Source organism: Mustela nivalis (assembly GCF_964662115.1).
Source record: "Mustela nivalis genome assembly, chromosome: 6".
Classification (NCBI taxonomy): Eukaryota; Metazoa; Chordata; class Mammalia; order Carnivora; family Mustelidae; genus Mustela; species Mustela nivalis.
This window is the reverse complement of record NC_139025.1, coordinates 94,790,472-94,809,104: the sequence shown is the minus strand read 5'-3', so window position 1 is coordinate 94,809,104 and position 18,633 is coordinate 94,790,472. Positions and strand designations below refer to the sequence as shown.

General features: G+C 38.1%; 1 protein-coding gene across 1 annotated transcript in view; it reads right to left on the bottom strand.

Moving 5' to 3' along the window:
- Positions 1–3,378: 3,378 nt before the first annotated feature.
- Positions 3,379–18,633, bottom strand: part of LOC309866631 (olfactory receptor 11H6-like) — a gene marked incomplete at both ends in the record, with an annotated part of 134,739 nt that continues 119,484 nt past the window's right edge. Inside the window, 1 exon segment of the mRNA XM_082734435.1 lies at positions 3,379–4,186. Within this exon segment, the coding sequence (XP_082590561.1) occupies positions 3,379–4,186 (808 nt within the window).

Here is an 18,633-nt window from a genome sequence, read left to right as displayed (position 1 = left end):
ACTTTTGTAGCAACATGGACAGGACTGGAAGAGATTATGCTGAGTGAAATAAGTCAAGCAGACAGAGTCAATTATCATATGGTTTCAGTTATTTGTGGAGCATAACAAATAGCATGGAGGGCAAGTGGAGATGGAGAGGAGAAGGGAGTTGAGGGAAATTGGAAGGGGAGGTGAACCATGAGAGACTATGGAGTCTGAAAAACAATCTGAGGGTTTTGAAGGGGTGGCGGGTGGGAGGTTGGGGGAACCTGGTGATGGGTATTGGAGAGGGCACAGATTGCATGGAGCACTGGGTGTGGTGCAAAAACAATGAATACTGTTACGCCGAAAATAAGTTAACAAGATTAAAAAAAAATAAAGGGAATGATATTGGCATTTCCCCATGGAGGATTATATTTGCTGTGGGTTTTTCACAGATAGATTTTATGAATTTGAGGAATTTTCCCTCTATCCCTATATTTTGAATCGTTTTAATCAGGAATGAATGCAGTATCTTGTCAAATGCTTTTTCTGCATCAATCGAGAGGACCATGTGGTTCTTCACTCTTCTCTTATTAATTTGTTCTATCACATTGATTTGCAAATACTGAACCACCCTTGCATCCCATGGATAAATCCCACTTGGTCATGGTGGATAATCTTTTTAATGTACTGTTAGATCCTATTAGCTAGGATCATGTTGAGAATCTTGGCATCCGTATTCATCAGGGATATTGGTCTGAAATTCTCCTTTTTGGTGGGTCTTTGCCTGGTTTGGGGATCAGGGTAATGCTGGTTTCATAAAAAGAGTCTGGATGTTTTCCTTCTGTTTGTATTTTTTGAAACAGCTTCAGGAGAATAGGTATTATTTCTTCTTTGAATGTTTGGTAGAATTCTCCAGGGAATCCATCAGGTCCTGGGCTCTTGTTTTTTGGGAGGTTTTATGATCACTGCTTCAATCTTGTTTCTAGATATTGGTCTATTCAGGTTGTCAATTTCTTCCTTATTCAGTTTTAGAAGTTTATAGGTGTCCAGGAATGCATCCATTTCATCTAGGTTGCTCAACTTACTGGCATATAACTGTTTATAATAATTTCTGATGACATTTTCTATTTCCTTGATGTTAGTTGTAATCTCTCCCTTTTCATCCATCATTTTATTACTTTGGGTCCTCTCTCTTTTCTTTTGGATTAGTTTGGTCAATGGTTTATCTTATTGATTCTTCCAAAAAACCAGCATCTAGTTTTATTGATGTGTTCTACTGTATCTATAGTTTCTGTCTCATTGATCTCTGCTCTAATCTTGATTATTTCCCTTCTTGTGTGTGGAGCTGGCTTAATTGTTGATTCTTCAGTTCTTTAAGGTGTAGAGACAGCTGGTATATTCTGGACTTTTCAATTTTTTTGAGGAAGGCTTGGATCTCTATGTATTTCTCCCTTACGACTGCCTTCACCATATCCCCATATCCCATAAGTTTTGGACCAAAGTGTTTTCATTCTCATTGGTTTCCATGAATTGTTTAAGTTCTTCTTTGATTTCCTGGTTGATCCCAACATTCTTAAGCTTGGTGGTCTTTAGCTTCCAAGTATTTGAATTCCTTCCAAATTTTTACTTGTGGTTGAGTTCCAGTTTCAAAGCATTCTGTTCTGAGAAGACTCCACCCTCAAACTACTAGAACTCATAAAGCAATTCAATAATGTGACAGGATTCAAAATCAATGTACAGAAATCAGTTGCTTTCTTATACACTAACAATGAAAATATAGAAAGGGAAATTAGAGAATTGATTCCATTTAGTATAGTACCAAGAACAATAAGAAACCTGGGAAGAGACCTAACCAAAGAGGTAAAGGATCTCTATTTGAGGAGCTACAGAACACTCATGAAATAAATTGAAGAAGACACAAAAATATGGAAGAGCATTCCATGCTCTTGGATCAGAAGAATAAACATTGTTAAAATGTCTATACTGCTTAGAGAAATCTATACTTTCAATGCCATCCTGATCAAAATGCCACCAGCATTTTTCAAAGAGCTGGAACAAATAATCCAAAAATTTGTATGGAACCAGAGGAGATCCCAAATTGCTAAGGAAATGTTGAAAAAGAAAAACAAAACTGGGGGTATCATGTTGCCTGATTTCAAGCTTTACTACAAAGCTGTGATCACCAAGACAGCATGTCACTGGCACAAAAACAGACACATAGACCAGTGGAACAGAGTATAGAGCCCAGATATGGACCCTCAACTCTATGGTCAAATAACCTTTGACAAAGCAGGAAAAAATATACAGTGGAAAAAAGACAGTCTCTTCAATAAATGGTTCTGGGAAAATTGGACAGCTATGTGTAGAAGAATGAAACTTGACCATTCTCTTATATCATACACAAAGATAAACTCAAAATGGATAAAAGTGGGTGCCTGCGTGGCTCAGTGGGTTAAAGCCTTTGCCTTTGGCTCAGGTAATGATCCCAGGGTTCTGGGATTGAGCCTTGCATCAGGCTCTCTGCTCAACAGGGAGCCTGCTTCCCCATCTCTCTCTCTGCCTGCCTCTGTCTACTTGTGATCTCTGTCTGACAAATAAATAAAGTCTTAAAAAAAAAAAAAGAAAAGTAATGGATAAAAGACCTCAATGTGAGTCAGGAATCTATCAAAATCCTAGAGGAGAACATAGGTACTAACCTCTTTGATAATGGCCACAGCAACTTCTTTCAAGATATGTTTCCAAAGGCAAAGGAAACAAAACCAAAAATGAACTTTTGGGACTTCATCAAGATCAAAAGCTTCTGCATAGCAAAGGAAGCAGTCAACAAAACAAAGAGGCAACCCACTGAAGAAAACAAAGAGGCAACACATGGAGAAAATACTTGCAAATGACATTAAAAAAAAGGGCTGATATCCAGGATGTATAAAGAACTCCTCAAACTCAACACACACAAAACAGATAATCACATCAAAAAATGGGCAGAAGCTACAAACTGATACTTCTCCAAAGAAGACATACAAATGGCTAATAGATACATGACAAAATGTTCATCATCTAAATTCAGCATACATAACTTTTGACTCATTTGAGAAAATTTTAGCAATAAAGGTAAAATAAAGGTCAGATTGACTGCATGTATGAATGTGTGTGATATTACCAGCAAAACTTTAACTAGTATTCAATCTAAGGGTCAGAAAGATTAGTGATTTTTTTATCTTTATTTGAATTTGAAAGATTTTACTATTAATAATTTTCCTTACAAAAATGAAGAGATGGATACAGTTACATTTATAAAAATTCTATTACAATGACTATTCCTGAATCCCAAAATACTTAATTCCATTTATACAACTGAATATCAGGCTTTTAATTATTTATTCACATACATTTTTTTCAGTTGTGAACAAAAGTACTTCAAAGATTTCTTCCATGCCTCTGACTAAATCTCACAATCCTGAATAATTTTCTCAGAGCTACCTTCATCTCCTTATTTCGGAAACTATAGATCAAGGGGTTGAAAAGAGGAGTTAAAACAGAATAGAACAAACTCAGAATCTTCTGTATCTCAGCTGGATTGCCTGCTGTTGGGCTTACATATACAACCATGATAGAGCCATAGAACAGGAACACCACAGCCAGATGGGAGCCACAGGTGGAGAAGGCCTTATGCTGACCTTCTACTGAGGGGACCCTCAGCACAGCTCTAATCACCAGGAAGTAGGAGCTGGTAATAAAAAGGAAGGTGGAGAAAATGAGGACTGAGTTATAGATGGCACAGATGATCTCAGTAGCAGGAGCTGGCACACAGGACAGCTTTATAAGGATATCTGGGTCACACATGAAGTGATCAATCTTCTTGCAACAACAAAATGGGAGTTGAGAGATGAGGTTCATAGGCAAGAGGAAGTATAGGAAGCCACACACCCAGCACCCAGCTCCTATTCTGATGCAGCGCTGAACAGTCATGACAGTGGGGTAGTGCAGGGGCCTGCAGATAGCAAGGTACCTGTCAAAGGCCATGGCAGACAAGAAGAAGGTCTCAGTAGTACCCATGGAGAAGAAGAAGTAGGATTGGAGGAAGCAGCCATAGAAGGAGATGGTGCTGGTCTCAGAGAGTAAGCTGGCCAGCATATTAGGGACAGTGGAGGTGATAAACCAGATCTCCAGAAAAGAAAAATTGGCCAGCAGGATGTACATTGGAGTTTGCAGTCGATGGTCCCACCTCAAGCACAGATAATGCATAGATTTCCAGTTAGTGTCAGAATATAAGTCCCAGAGAAGACTGAAAAGAGGAAAACCTGAATTTCACCGGTATAAGAGAAGCCCAAAAGAATGAATTCACTCACAGAGCTTGAGCAATTATTTATGTTGGAATATTCATTTGTTTGTAATGCTGCAGAAACAACAAATTTCCATAAGATAAACGACCTTTTAGTATTACTTATTAAGGCAAGTATATTGATTATGATTACACTACTCTGCATGTCAATAAAATAATATTATAACTCATGGAGAAATATCTTCATCATTTTTAACTATTCATAGTCCCATTCTAGATATAACAAAGATAAAGTGAACAGATACTTGCCTGTCATCCTGAGTATTACAATCAAAATTTTTGGTATTGACCATAAGCAATTCTATATTCAAATATCTACAAAGTTTGGTCAAGTAATTAATGAATAGACTGAATTAATACAGCTAAGAGATAACTCAGCATTTTTAACATACAAAGATATTAAGATAATAATGTTCCATAATCTTTGCTCTATTTGTGAGAGAAATATGTCAAGTGGATTTGAAGACAATATCCAATTTGTTAAGTACTATATGCAAGATAATTAATGTTTCATTAATTAATACATAATTTTATTGTTAGGTTATGGGCAACACTCATATCTATTTTAGAATAGATTATAAGTCAACATTAAAATGAGAAATTAAAAAGTTGACAGGAAGCAACAAGTGTTGGCATGGATGTGGGGAAAGGGGAATGCTCTTACACTGTTGGTAGAAATGCGAGCTGGTATAGCCACTCTGGAAAACAGTATGGAGATTCCTTATATGTTAAAAATAGAGCTACACTACAACCCAGTAATTGCACTATTATGTATTTACCCCAAAGATTCAGATGTTGTGAAAAGAAGGGGCACCTGTACCCCATGTTCATAGCAGCAATGTCCACAATAGACAAACTGGAAGGAGCCAAGTTGTCCTTCAACAGATGAATGGATAAAGAAGATGTGGTCCATATATACCATGGAATATTACTCTGCCATCAGAAGGGATGAATACCCATCATTTACACCGACATGGATGGAACTGGAGGGGATTATGCTAAGTGAAATAATTCATACAGAGAAAGACAATTATCATATGGTTTCACTCATATATGGAACATAAGGAATACTGCAGAGGACCACAGGGGAAAGGAGGGAAAACTGAATGGGAAGAAATCAGATAGGGGACAAACCATGAGAGATTTTGGACTCTGGGAAAGCAACTGAGGGTAACAGAAGGGAGGTGGTTGGGGGGTGCACCAAGGAGGGTACATGATGTGATGAGCACTGGGTGTTACATGCAACTGATGAGTTGTTGAACAGTCCATCAAAAACTAATGATGTAGTATATGTTGGCTAATTGGGCATAATAAAAAAATAAAAGTATTAGACCTGAAAAAATAAACGGTTTTAAATATCAATCGCTCCCTTCAGTAAAAATAGTAAATACACTCTTAAAATAATTACATGTAGTGTAATATTATGTGCAGTGACTCAGTGGGTTAAAGCCTCTGCTTTTGGCTCGAGTCATGATCCCAGGGTTCTGGGATTGAGCCCCGCATCAGGCTCTCTGCTCAGCAGGGAGCCTGCTTCCCTTTCTCTCTCTCTGCCTGGTTCTCTGTCTGCTTGTGATCTCTGTATGTCAAATAAATAAATAAAATATTTTAAAAAATCACATGTTGGGGCGCCTGGGTGGCTCAGTGGGTTAAGCTGCTGCCTTCGGCTCAGGTCATGATCTCAGGGTCCTGGGATCAAGTCCCGCATCGGGCTCTCTGCTCGGGGGGGAGGGGGCCTGCTTCCCTTCCTCTCTCTCTCTCTGCCTGCCTCTCTGCTTACTTGTGATCTCTCTCTCTCTCTCTGTCACATAAATAAATAAATAAATAAATAAATAAATAAATAAATATTTAAAAAAATAAAAAAAATCACATGTATATAATTTTTTTAAATGTTCACTGCATTTCTGTACTTAGGATGCTGCACAGAAAGTCAAAGAGATCACAGTCATTGAATTTTTGTCAACAAAGACAGCCCAGAAAAGTGTGAATGTTTCCTATTCATAATCCTCCCTATAGGAAGGAAATGCCATTTAAAAAATTTCAGTTCTAATAACAAATACTATCTGAGGACACTTTCTTTAAGTTGGTTGTCTAACAGTCAGCATTATAATCATCATTAATTTAAATATGAGAGAGTAAGGGCAGTATTCAGTGAGGTTCTTCAATACCATATGATTGGTATGGAGGGTAAGTCTTCAACTCCCAGGTATTTTATGTGGAAAGGACAAAGACTCAAAAGTGATGTCTAGAAAATGGTGGTTCTCATAGTATGTTCAGGGACTCCTGATGGTCTTTGAAGATTTTTCAAGGCATTAAGGTCAAAAGTAATTTCATAATAATGCTAAGATATCATTTGCCTTATTCACTCTTATTTTTTCTTGATTACTGAATGGAGTTTTCTAGACTGCATGATGGGTGATCTCCTACCAAAATTTTCGATCTCACAACAAATGTCTAGTGATTAAAACCAAACAATATCCTACTGTTTTCTCTTAAACATTAAAGAAATTTATTAAAAATGTTTAAAAACACAATACCTTCCTTTAATTTTTTATGCTGACAAAACAATTATCTTTAAATTGACATTTATGGTACTGTGATTACTTTATTATTGCCACTTTAAAAGGAGTTTAGTATAAACTTTATTTTTTGTTTTAATTTCTAAATGGTAAATATGAATAGCTATAACATATGAACAAAACCACTTTGGGGTATTTGATGAGTTTTAAGATTTGGAGGAGTCCTGAAATCAACAAGTTTGAAAACCACTTACTTTGTAAAAATTACTACTATCTATAAATAAAATGAAAAGTTTATATTTTTTGTTTTGTTTTGGTTTGGGTTTGGAATTACATAGATATTTGCATGTTAAACTGTAAATAATGCTGTGAAGACACAGCAGATTTCAAGTATACAAATTATTATTATTAACTATTGCTACCATGCTGTACATTAGATCTGTAGAACTCACTCATCTTGTAACTGAAGCAAAGTAAAAGTACTACAGGAGGTGATGGATAATTAGTTTGACTATGGCCATTATTTTATGATGCATATCAAATCATGTCATTGTACCCTTAATACATACAATTTTTATTTGTCAATTATACCTCAATAAAGTTGGAAAAAAATGAACTATAAAATAGGACAGTTTGGAAATTAAGAGCAAATAAAGAAAAAAATAAATTAATCCATAGTACTAAAGTCTTAATCATAAATTCACATATATTCATACTCTTTAAAGGAATTATATACTTTTTAAAATATTTTATTTATTTATTTGACAGACAGAAATCATAAGTAGGCAGAGAGGCAGGCAGAAAGAGAGGGGGAAGCATGCTCCCTGCTAAGCAGAGAGCCTGATGTGGGGATTGATCCCAGGACTCTGGGCTTAAGGCAGATGCTTTAACCCACTGAGCCACCCAGGTGCCCCAGGAATTACATAATTTTAAGGTTTTTCTTAAAAACAAACTTTGAAATTTGAAAAGTAACAGACTCATACTTAGGAAGAATTTTTCTAAAACAGTAATTTCATCTAAATTCCAAAGTAATCACAGATAAGAACCCAGACTGAGGCCCTGGATTTAGTATGTAACACAGTGTTACAAAATTGTAGCCCATGTAAACCCTCAATAATCTCCTATTACTTCTGCCATCAACTTCGGGTTTTACCTCTTCATGTTTTTTTTTCATTTATTCTACTATCTCTTTATGTGTGTGGAAATGTCTCTAAACATCTTAGTGTCTACCTATTTCTCATTGCTTTGTTTGGCTTTTTTCTATTACGAGTATATGTATGCATGTGTGTATGTATGTTTGAATACCTTGCAATTCTTTCCATGTCTATAATTTATTCACATGTGATACATCTCCAGATTTCATAAAACAACTGCTGGGAATCTAGCCTTCTAGCCAATCAAGTTCTTCTTTCTCTTGCTTCCTCCCCCAACTTTGTATTTACCTTCTCTTTTTATAAACTCTTTCTCCAGTGTAGCTGAATATGTATGAAAGTTAAATCTATTTCATTTTATATATGGACACACATATATTCACATACCTATTACATATATTTATGAAACGAGAGAGGATGGGTTTTTACAAACATTTTCAAGTTGAAAAACTGATATGTAAAATACTGTCTTTCTTCAAAAGGAATTTTTTAAAGATTTTATTTATTTGTCAGAAAAAGAGAGCACACAGGTAGGCAGAGTGGCAGGCAAAGAGACAGAGGGAGAAGGAGGCCCCCCACTGAGCAGGGAGCCTGATTCAGGGCTGGATCCCAGAACCCTGGGATCTTGACCTGAGCCCAGGGCAGTTGTTTAACCCACTGAGTCACCTAGATGTCCCTCAAAGGGAAATAAATTTTAAAGATATTCATAAAAATCCTCATCTTTAACATATAAAAAATTTTTTTGCAGATTGAAATAAGGACAGGAATGTGAGCACCAAAACTTAAAAATAAAGAATAGAAAAAATACAGATATCTTGAAAGTAGAATATTGTGCTACCAATTAGAAAACATCATTGAACAAGGCATAGAAAAGGCAAATTACTTACTAGACATTAAAGTCAAATATGTATCATTCATAAAGCTATGTTAAAGTTCACTGTGTTCAGAGAGGCTAATCCTCAAATTCTGCAAAACATGAATAAAATTTCCTTCTTTCTTATCCTCTAAAAATAACAGAAATTAACAGGGCAATAGGCAATATATCACTTGAGTTTCATTGAAGAAAATAGTCACTTACTGGAAACACATTCATTTACTGGAATTTTCTCTACCTACAGACCCCAACTCCTACACAGAGCAACACAAATGGGAAACTAGCAAACTACTTTAAGAGTTCTAATACATTTTTGAAGTAACATTTGCTTATAAGCTCTAAAAAAAAATGCCTGGCTTTAATTCTGAAGAAAAACTATTTTCATAATTCATATTTAAGTGGTGGAATATAAAACTAGGAATGGGTGGAAGGGGGGACATAGAGGGGCTTGGAGTCATGTGAGCTTTACCTTACCTGTAGATACAAGATGGGTATCATAAAAATCTGTATGGTTGAACACCATCTTCTATATCACAGTGAAAACTCTAGTCTCAGATCTCAGAAAAAGAACAAATATAACAGTGTTCCATGCACTACTGTGGGTGTTCACAGAACTGCAGACCCTTTTAGGAGAACATTACAAAAGCAGTCATGGGCCTCTTCAGGCTTGCCCTCTTATATTTCTCTTGCTTACATAAACTGACAAAGCAACAGGAAACTTGACAGTTGAAAAGAGAATCATAGTCTCATGATCTACACAGAACAAAATGAGCAACTGAAATAGGAAGCCCATTTACTTTCTTTGAGGATCATCTTTGGGGAGTGGCTCTCTAGAGAGGGAATTTATAAAACAATGGCTCCATTTTCTCATTCAGCATGCTGGAATTTGTTTCAAATTCAAACACGTTTCCTACTTTAATTCACAGATTTTTTATTAGGAATAACAAGAGAAATATAAACACATAAAATGATTTGGGCAGGTATAAGTTTGCTGTTTAACTGTGGTAGAAGTAACCTTCTCTCTGAGGATAAAGAAAAAGTTGTGATTCTGGCAATGAGACCTCTTTCCAATCTTAGAGAAAAGACTGTGGAATATAGGTTAACACAGAGATTAGGAGCCTGTGCACTTAAGCACATTAAAAACTCTCTTCTTTTGTTTCAGACTATTTATCATCTTAACTTCAATTTGTTTGTCCCACCCCAAGCTCACCACAATCACAAACACTGAGATGCATTCTTTAACAATGAGTAAATTTCTTTTTTTTTTTAAAGATCTTATTTATTTATTTGACAGAGCGATCACAAGTAGGCAGAGAGGCAGGTAGAGAGAGAGGGGGAAGCAGGCTCCCCGCTGAGCAGAGAGCCCGATGTGGGATTGGATCTCAGGACCCTGAGATCATGACCTGAGCAGAACTCAGAGGCTTAACCCTCTGAGCCACCCAGGCGCCCATGAGTAAATTTTTTAAAATAAGAAAGACATTTATGGAAATTTCTCTTTAGTTAAGTACTTTGCTAATGCCTTTTAATGGCTCCATAGTATAGCATCAACATTTTATGAATAAACAAAATTTATGTAATGATCCCCAAATTTTTGAGACCTTTGGTATAATAATTGGAGCTATGAAGATTTTAAATCTAATATTAACACATATCTTGAATAGAGTATTTCCAAATAATAGAATATGATCAAATAGAGGTTAGTCCTTTAAGAGATATTCAATATTACCTCATTTACATCATATGCAAATATAATATATAAACATAACTTTTTAAAATCATTGACTGATAGAAAAATATAGGAACATCTTACTAATGGTAGAAAAAGTAAAAGTAAAGATAAAATTGAACACCCATTTTTGATAGACTTCATAATAAACCAGAGATAGAAGAAAATTTCTCTACTTGGTAAAGAATCTCTGCACCAGAAATAAATGGCTGAAACATTCTATAATAATAAAATGTGAAGCATTCCAATTAAAATCAAGTACAAATGAGAATGGCCACAATAGTAAAGAGAGTTACTGTTTCAAGTGATTCACTGTCCTTCCTGTAAAAGGATTATATATCCATGTCTCACAAATGTTATGCTAGCCAATGTAACTTGGTTTGTCCAATGTAGTGTATGACAAATTTAAATATAACTTTTTTTTAAAGACTTTATTTCTTTTTCATCAGAACAAGCATGAGTGTATAACCAGGGGGAGGGAGCAGCAGGCAGAGGTAAAGGCAGGCTCCCTGCTGAGCAAAGAGCCTCATGTGGGACTTGATCTCATGACCTGAGCTGAAGGAAGATGCTTAACTGACTAAACCACACAGGTGTCCTATAAATGTGCCATTTCTAAAGAAAACCTATAGGGGGGGACAAGATGGCAGGGAAGTAGGAGGAGGCGTCTTTTCAACCTGCACCCTAAAGTGAGCTGATTACCTACCAAAGAATTCCGATCACCCACGAAATCAGCCTGAGATGAAAATTATACACATCTGGATCTCTACAGGGGCAGAAGACGCCAGTGGGCAGGTAAAGCGGTGTGGGAACGACAGACTGATATCAGAAGATAAACAAAAGGGGGAGGGAGCCACCAGAGGTGACCTGTTGGAAAGTAATACCCCTAATACAAGTGAAAGTGCCCTGCGTTTGGGGACCAGCATTAACTTAGAGACTGGTTGAAAGCACTCCAAAAGAGCAAAGGATCATGGGGGGTGGGGAGGAGGGGGATTGTGGGAATTGGGGTGGCTAGGGACAGGGGCTTAAGTCCCTGGTCCCAGGACAGCCTCCCCTGGAGCTGAGCCAGAGAGAGTGCAGTGGAGAAACCAGGCCTTGGTCCCTGAGCCGCCAGCGCGCCCGAGATTGCGTGGGGTCTGGCTCCTGTGAGGGGATGGGAGCCATGCCAGATGGCAGAACGTGTGAGCCCTGCTACAGAGCCCTAGATGCACATGCCCCTCATCCTCCCCTGAGAGAGGTACAAAGGCCCAGCCAGCGCTCTTTGACCCACGCCATTGTTTCAGAGCCTAAGACGAGCGCCCCATACTCTCCCCTGAGAGAGGTGCGTGAATGCCCAGCCTGGTGCTTTAGGACTTGCGCGCCGTTTTCAGAGCCTGAGACACACACATGACCTACAGCATCCGCTGAAAGAGGTGCATGCAAGTCAGGCGATCTTAGACCCAGAAAGACCAGCCACTCCCAGCCTGGGCCAGTGGGAAAATCTAAGTGCAATCCCTGCTTGGAACCTCTCTGAGGGTCTGGAGCTGCCCAGACAGCCACAGCTGCCTTGGTTTGGGGTACAAGCAGAAGATACTGCAGCCCCAGGGACCGCGACTTGGAACCTGCTCTACCAGCAGCCAAGGGCAAATTTATATGGGCTCTGCAACACCCACAGAAGAACAGACCGAAGCTTCTCTCTGAGAGGGAGGTCAGGGTGCAGTTTGCTTTCCTCTAAACCTACAAAAATCATCAAAAGCAGTCAAGGTGAGAGGAAAAAAAAATGTGAACAAACATAAAAACCTCCAGAGAACAAAAGCCTGAAAAAACCGGTTTCCTCAGAGCCCACCCCCTTCAGGGGGGCAGGAGGACTTAACTCAGAGAACATCATTGACTGAAAACCCACATGGCCAGCCCCTCCCCCAGAAAGCCAGCCAGGAAAGAAAAAAAAAGAGAACCACTACCACTACTTCATAGGATAACTTTTATTTTTAATTTGTTCCCACTATTCTGGTTCATTTTTTTATATATAGATAATTTTTTAACCTATTTACCATCACAGTGAGGTGTCCAGTACATCAAATTCCATAATAACCTTCTAACCTGAACTTTTTGATATATACACATGTGTTTTTCTTTTGCATTTCTATTTTTTGAATTTCTCTTTTTTTAAATATTAGTTTAGCTTAGTCTAGTTTGTTGCTTTTTTATTTTTATTTTCTAATATTCACATAGAATTAAACTTCAAAGTAGTCCCCTTTCCCCAATCAATACTACCCCTATAGGTAAGCCAATTTTTATCCCGCTTTATCTTAGGAAAGTTGAGTCCTTCATCAAAGATATCAAGATACATCCAGGAAGAATCAAAACAACCTTCCTTGCCCACACTGAGAATTTATAACCACTCTCCCATCTTTTTTTTCCACCACTGCTTCTGTGTTTTTGTGTTTGTCCTGACAGTATATAAATCTTACACTTGGGATTCTTTTTGACGAGGTTCTTCCTTTATTTGCATATGTATATATATTTTTTCTCTTGTCATATACTTTTATCAGTCTTTTTGCTTGTCTGTTTTTGTTTGTATACCTCATAAATCTTACCTAGGGGCCCATTTGGGGTGAACCTTCTCTTTCATCTTCCCTTTCTTTCCTGTCTCTCTCTCTCTTTTTTTTTTTTCTTTTTCTTTTCTTTTTTCTCTCGTTAGGGTGAGGAATCCTAATTGCTCAGAAGGGTTCCAGGGTGCACCCTGACTGCACCACAGTCGATACATCTAGCTACATCTGTTCAGCCATCTCTCACCAAAATGACGACGAGGAGGAATGCCCAAAAGAAGAAAAATACAGAGGTTGGACCTTCTGCAACAGAGCTAACGGCTATCAACATAGACAATATATCGGAAAGAGAATGCAGGCTAACAATTATCCAGGCAATAGCTAGGTTGGAGAAAGCCATGGATGGCCAAACAGAATTGATCACGGCAAGCTGAAAGCGACCAGACAGGATGTTCACAATGTTAGGGCAGAGCTAAAAGCTACAAGGGCTGAGGTTCACAATGCTCTCAATGAGTTCCAATCTAATCTAAATTCTCTCAAAGCTAGGGTAACTGAGACATAAGATAGAATTAGTGATCTGGAGGACAAACAGATAGAGAGAAAGGATCAAGAGGAAGCCTGGAACAAACAGCTTAGAAACCACAAAAACAGAATTAGGGAGATGAATGATGCCATGGATGTTCCAACGTCAGAATTATTGGAATCCCTGAAGGGGAGGAGAAAGAAAGAAGTCTAGAAGATATAGTGGAACAAGTTCTCCATGAAAATTTTCCCAATCTCGCAAATGGAACCAGCGTTCAACGTACTAGAGGCTGAAAAGCCTCCACCCAAGATTATAGATTCCAGAAAAACATCAAGGCACATGATAGTCAAATTAATGTATCATAATTGTAGATATACTCTCCTGAAAACCACTAGGAAAAAAAGGCTCCATACTTACAGAGGAAAACCCATCAGAAAAATGTCAGACCTGTCCACAGAGACCTGGCAAGCCAGAAAAGGCTGGCAAGATATATTCAGGGCACTAAATGAGAAGAACATGCAGCCACGATCACTTTATCCAGCAAGACTGACATTCAAAAAGGATGGAGAGATAAAGAGTTTCCAAGACCAGCAAGGCTTAAAAGACTATGCAACCACCAAGCCAACACTGCAGGAAATATTAAGGGGGCTTCTATAAAAGAGAAAAAATCCTAAAAATAGCATTGAACAGAAATATAGAGACAATCTACAGAAAAAGAGACTTCAAAGGTAACACGATGTCAATAAAAACGTCTCTATCAATAATCACTCTCAATGTGAATGGCCTAAATGCACCCACAAAATGGCACAGGGTTGCAGATTGGATAAAATGACAGGACCCATCCATATGTTGTTTAAAAAGACCCAATTTGAACCTAAAGATACATGCAGACTGAAAGTGAAGGGATGGAGGAGCATCTTTCATGCCAATGGGCCTCAAAAGAGGGCCAGGGTAGCGATTCTCATATCAGACAAATTAGATTCTAAACTAAAGACTGTAGTCAGAGATATAGGAGGAAACTGGATAATCCTTAAAGGGACTATCCACCAAGATGATCTAACAATTGTAAATATCTATGCCCCCAATATAGGAGCAGCCAATTACATAAGAAAACTGTTAATCAAGATAAAGAGTCATATTTATATAAATACACTAATTGTAGGAGATCTTAACATGCCTCTCTCAGAAATAGATCATTGAAGCAGAAAATCAATAAGGAAACAAGAGCATTGAATGACACCTTGGACCAGATGGAACTCATAGATATATACAGAACATTACACCCTAAAACAACAGAATACTCATTCTTCTCAAGTGCATAGGGAATCTTCTCCAGAATAGACCACATACTGGGTCACAAATCAGGACTCAACCGATACCAAAAGACTGAGATTACTCCCTGCATATTCTAGGATCACATTGTTTTGAAACTGGAGCTCCATCACAAGGAAAATTTCAGAAGGAACTGGAAGCTAAAGGCCACCTTGCTTAAGAATGCTTGGATCAACCAGGAGATCAAAGAAGAACTGAAACAATTCATGGAAACCAATGAGAATGAAGACACTTCAGCCCAAAACCTATGGGATACAGCAAAGGCAGTCCTAAAGGGGAAATACATAGCCATCCAAGCCTCCCTCAAAAAAATTGAAAAATCCAGAACACAGCAGCTGTCTTTACACCTTAAAGAACTGGAGAATCAACAACAAATGATACCAAGTCCACACATAAGAAGGGATATAATCAAGAATAGAGCTGAGATCAATAAGGTAGAAACCAGAGATACAGTAGAATGTAACAATGAAACTAGAAGCTGGTTTTTTAAAAGAATCAATAAGATCAATAAACCATTGGCCACACTAATACAAAAAGAGAGAAAGTTCAAATACATAAAATTATGAATGCAAAGGGAGAGATCACAACGAACACCAAGGAAGTAGAAACAATCATCAGAAGTTATTATCAACAGTTATATGCCAATAAGCTAAGCAACCAAGATGAAATGGATGCATTCCTGGAAAACTATAAGCTCCCAAATCTGAACCAGGAAGAAATTGACAACCTGAATAGACCAATATCTAGTAACGAGATTGAAGCGGTGATCAAAAACCTCCCAAAAAACAAGAGCCCAGGACCTGACAGATTCCCAGGGTAATTCTACCAAACTTTCAAAGAAGAAATAACACCGCTTCTCCTGAAGCTGTTTCAAAAACTTGAAGCAGAAGGAAAACTTCCAGACTTACCCTGATCCCCAAACCAGGCAAAGACCCTACCAGAAAGAGGAATTTCAGACCAATATCACTGATTAATATGGATGCTAAGATTCTCAACAAGATCCTAGCAAACAGGATCCAAGAGTACATTAAACAGATTATCCACCATGACCAGGTGGGATTCATCCCTGGGCTACAAGGATGGTTCAACATTTGCAAATCAGTCAATGTGATAGAACAAATTAATATGAGAAGAGAGAAGAACCACATGGGCCTCTTAACTGTTGCAGAAAAAGCATTTGACAACATCCAGCATCCATTCCTGATTAAAACGCTTCAAAGTATAAGGATAGAGCGAACATTCCTGAATTTCATCAAATCTATCTATGAAAGACCCACAGCAAATATCATCCTCAATGGGAAAAAGCTTGCAGCCTTTCCATTGAGATCAGGAACAATACAAGGATGCCCACTTTCACTACTCTTGTTCAACATAGCATTAGAAGTCCTAGCAACAGCAATCAGACAACAAAGAGAAATAAAAGGTATCCAAATTGGCAATGAAGAAGTCAAACTCTCTCTCTTCGCAGATGACATGATTCTTTATATGGAAAACCCAAAAGACTCCAACCCCAAACTAAAAGATCTCATACAGCATTTCAGTACCGTGGCAGGATACAAAGTCAATGTACAGAAATCAGTGGCTTTCTTATACACTAACAATGAAAATACAGAAACGGAAATTAGAGAATCGATTCCATTTACTGTAGCACCAAGAAACATATGATACCTGGGAATAAACCTAACCAAAGAGGTAAAAGAGCTATACTTGAAGAACTACATAACACTCATGAAAGAAATCAAAGAAGACACAAAAAGATGGAAGACCATTCCATGCTCTTGGATCGGAAGAATAAACATTGTTAAAATGTCTATACTACCTAGAGCAATCTATACTTTTAATGCCATTCCAATCAAAATTCCACCGGTATTCTTCAAAGAGCTGGAGCAAATAATCCTAAAATTTGTATGGAATCAGAAGAGACCCCAGATCGTTAAGGAAATGTTGAAAAACAAAAATAAAACTGGGGGCATCACGTTACCTGATTTCAAGCTTTATTACAAAGCTGTGATCACCAAGACAGCATGATACTGGCATAAAAACAGACACATAGACCAATGGAATAGAGTAGAGAGCCCAGATATGGACCCTCAACTCTATGGTCAATTAATTTTCGACAAAACAGGAAAAAATATACAGTGGAAAAAAGACAGTCTCTTCAATAAATGGTGCTGGGAAAACTGGACATCTATATGCAGAAGAATGAAACTTGACCATTCTCTTACACCGTACACAAAGATGAACTCAAAATGGATAAAATACCTCAACGTGAGACAGGAATCCATCAGAATTCTAGAGGAGAACATAGGCAATAATCTCTTTGATATCAGCCACAGCAACTTTCAAGATATGTCACCAAAGAGGGACGCCTGGGTGGCTCAGTTGGTTAAGCAGCTGCCTTCAGCTCAGGTCATGATCCTAGCATCTTGGGATGGAGTCCCACATAGGGCTCTTTGCTTGGCAGGGAGCCTGCTTCTCCCTCTGCCTCTGCCTGCCTCTCTGTCTGCCTGTGCTCGCTCTCTCTCTCTCCATCTATCCCTGACAAACAAAGAAATAAATAAAAAAAAGATATGTCTCCAAAGGCAAAGGAAACAAAAGCGAAAATAAACTTGGGACTTCATCAAATCATAACCTCCTGCATAGCAAAGGAAACAGTTAAAAAAACAAAGAGGCTACCCACGGAATGGGAGAAGATATTTGCAAATGACAGTGCAGACAAAAGATTGATATCCAGGATCTATAATGAACTCCTCAAACTCAACATACACAAAGCAGACAATCATATCAAAAAATGGGCAGAATATATGCACAGACACTTCTCCAATGAAGACATACAAATGGCTATCAGACACATGAAAAAATGTTCATCATCACTAGCCCTCAGAGAGATTCAAATTAAAACCACATTGAGGTATCTCCTTACACCATTTAGAATGGCCAAAATTAACAAGAGAGGAAACAACATGTGTTGGGGGGGATGCGGAGAAAGGGGAACCCTCTTCCACTGTTGGTGGGAATGCAAGTTGGTGCAGCCTCTTTGGAGAACAGTGTGGAGATTCCTCAAGAAATTAAAAATAAAACTTCCCTATGACCCTGCAATTGTACTCCTGCGTATTTACCTCGAAGATACAGATGTCATGAAAAGAAGGGCCATCTGTACCCCAATGTTTATAGCAATAATGGCCACGTTCGCCAAACGGTGGAAAGAACAAAGATGCCCTTCAGTGGATGAATGGATAAGGAAGATGTGGTCCATACACACTATGGAGTATTATGCCTCCATCAAAGGGTATGTGCTTTGGTGAGTGCTGTGAAGTGTGTAAACCTGGTGTTTCACAGATCTGTACCCCTGGGGATAAAAATATATGTTTATAAAAAATAAAAAAAAAAAAAAAGAAAAAAAGAAAGAAAGGATGAATACCCAACTTTTGTAGCAACATGGACGGGACTGGAAGATATTATGCTGAGTGAAATCAGTGAAGCAGAGAGAGTCAATTATCATATGGTTTCACTTATTTGTGGTGCATATCAAATAGCATGGAGGACATGGGGAGTTAGAGAGGAGAAGGGAGTTGGGGAAAATGGAAGGGGAAGTGAACCATGAGAGGCTATGGACTCTGATAAACAATCTGAGGGGTTTGAAGCAGCGGGGGGTGGGGGGGCTGGAGGTTGGGGCACCAGGT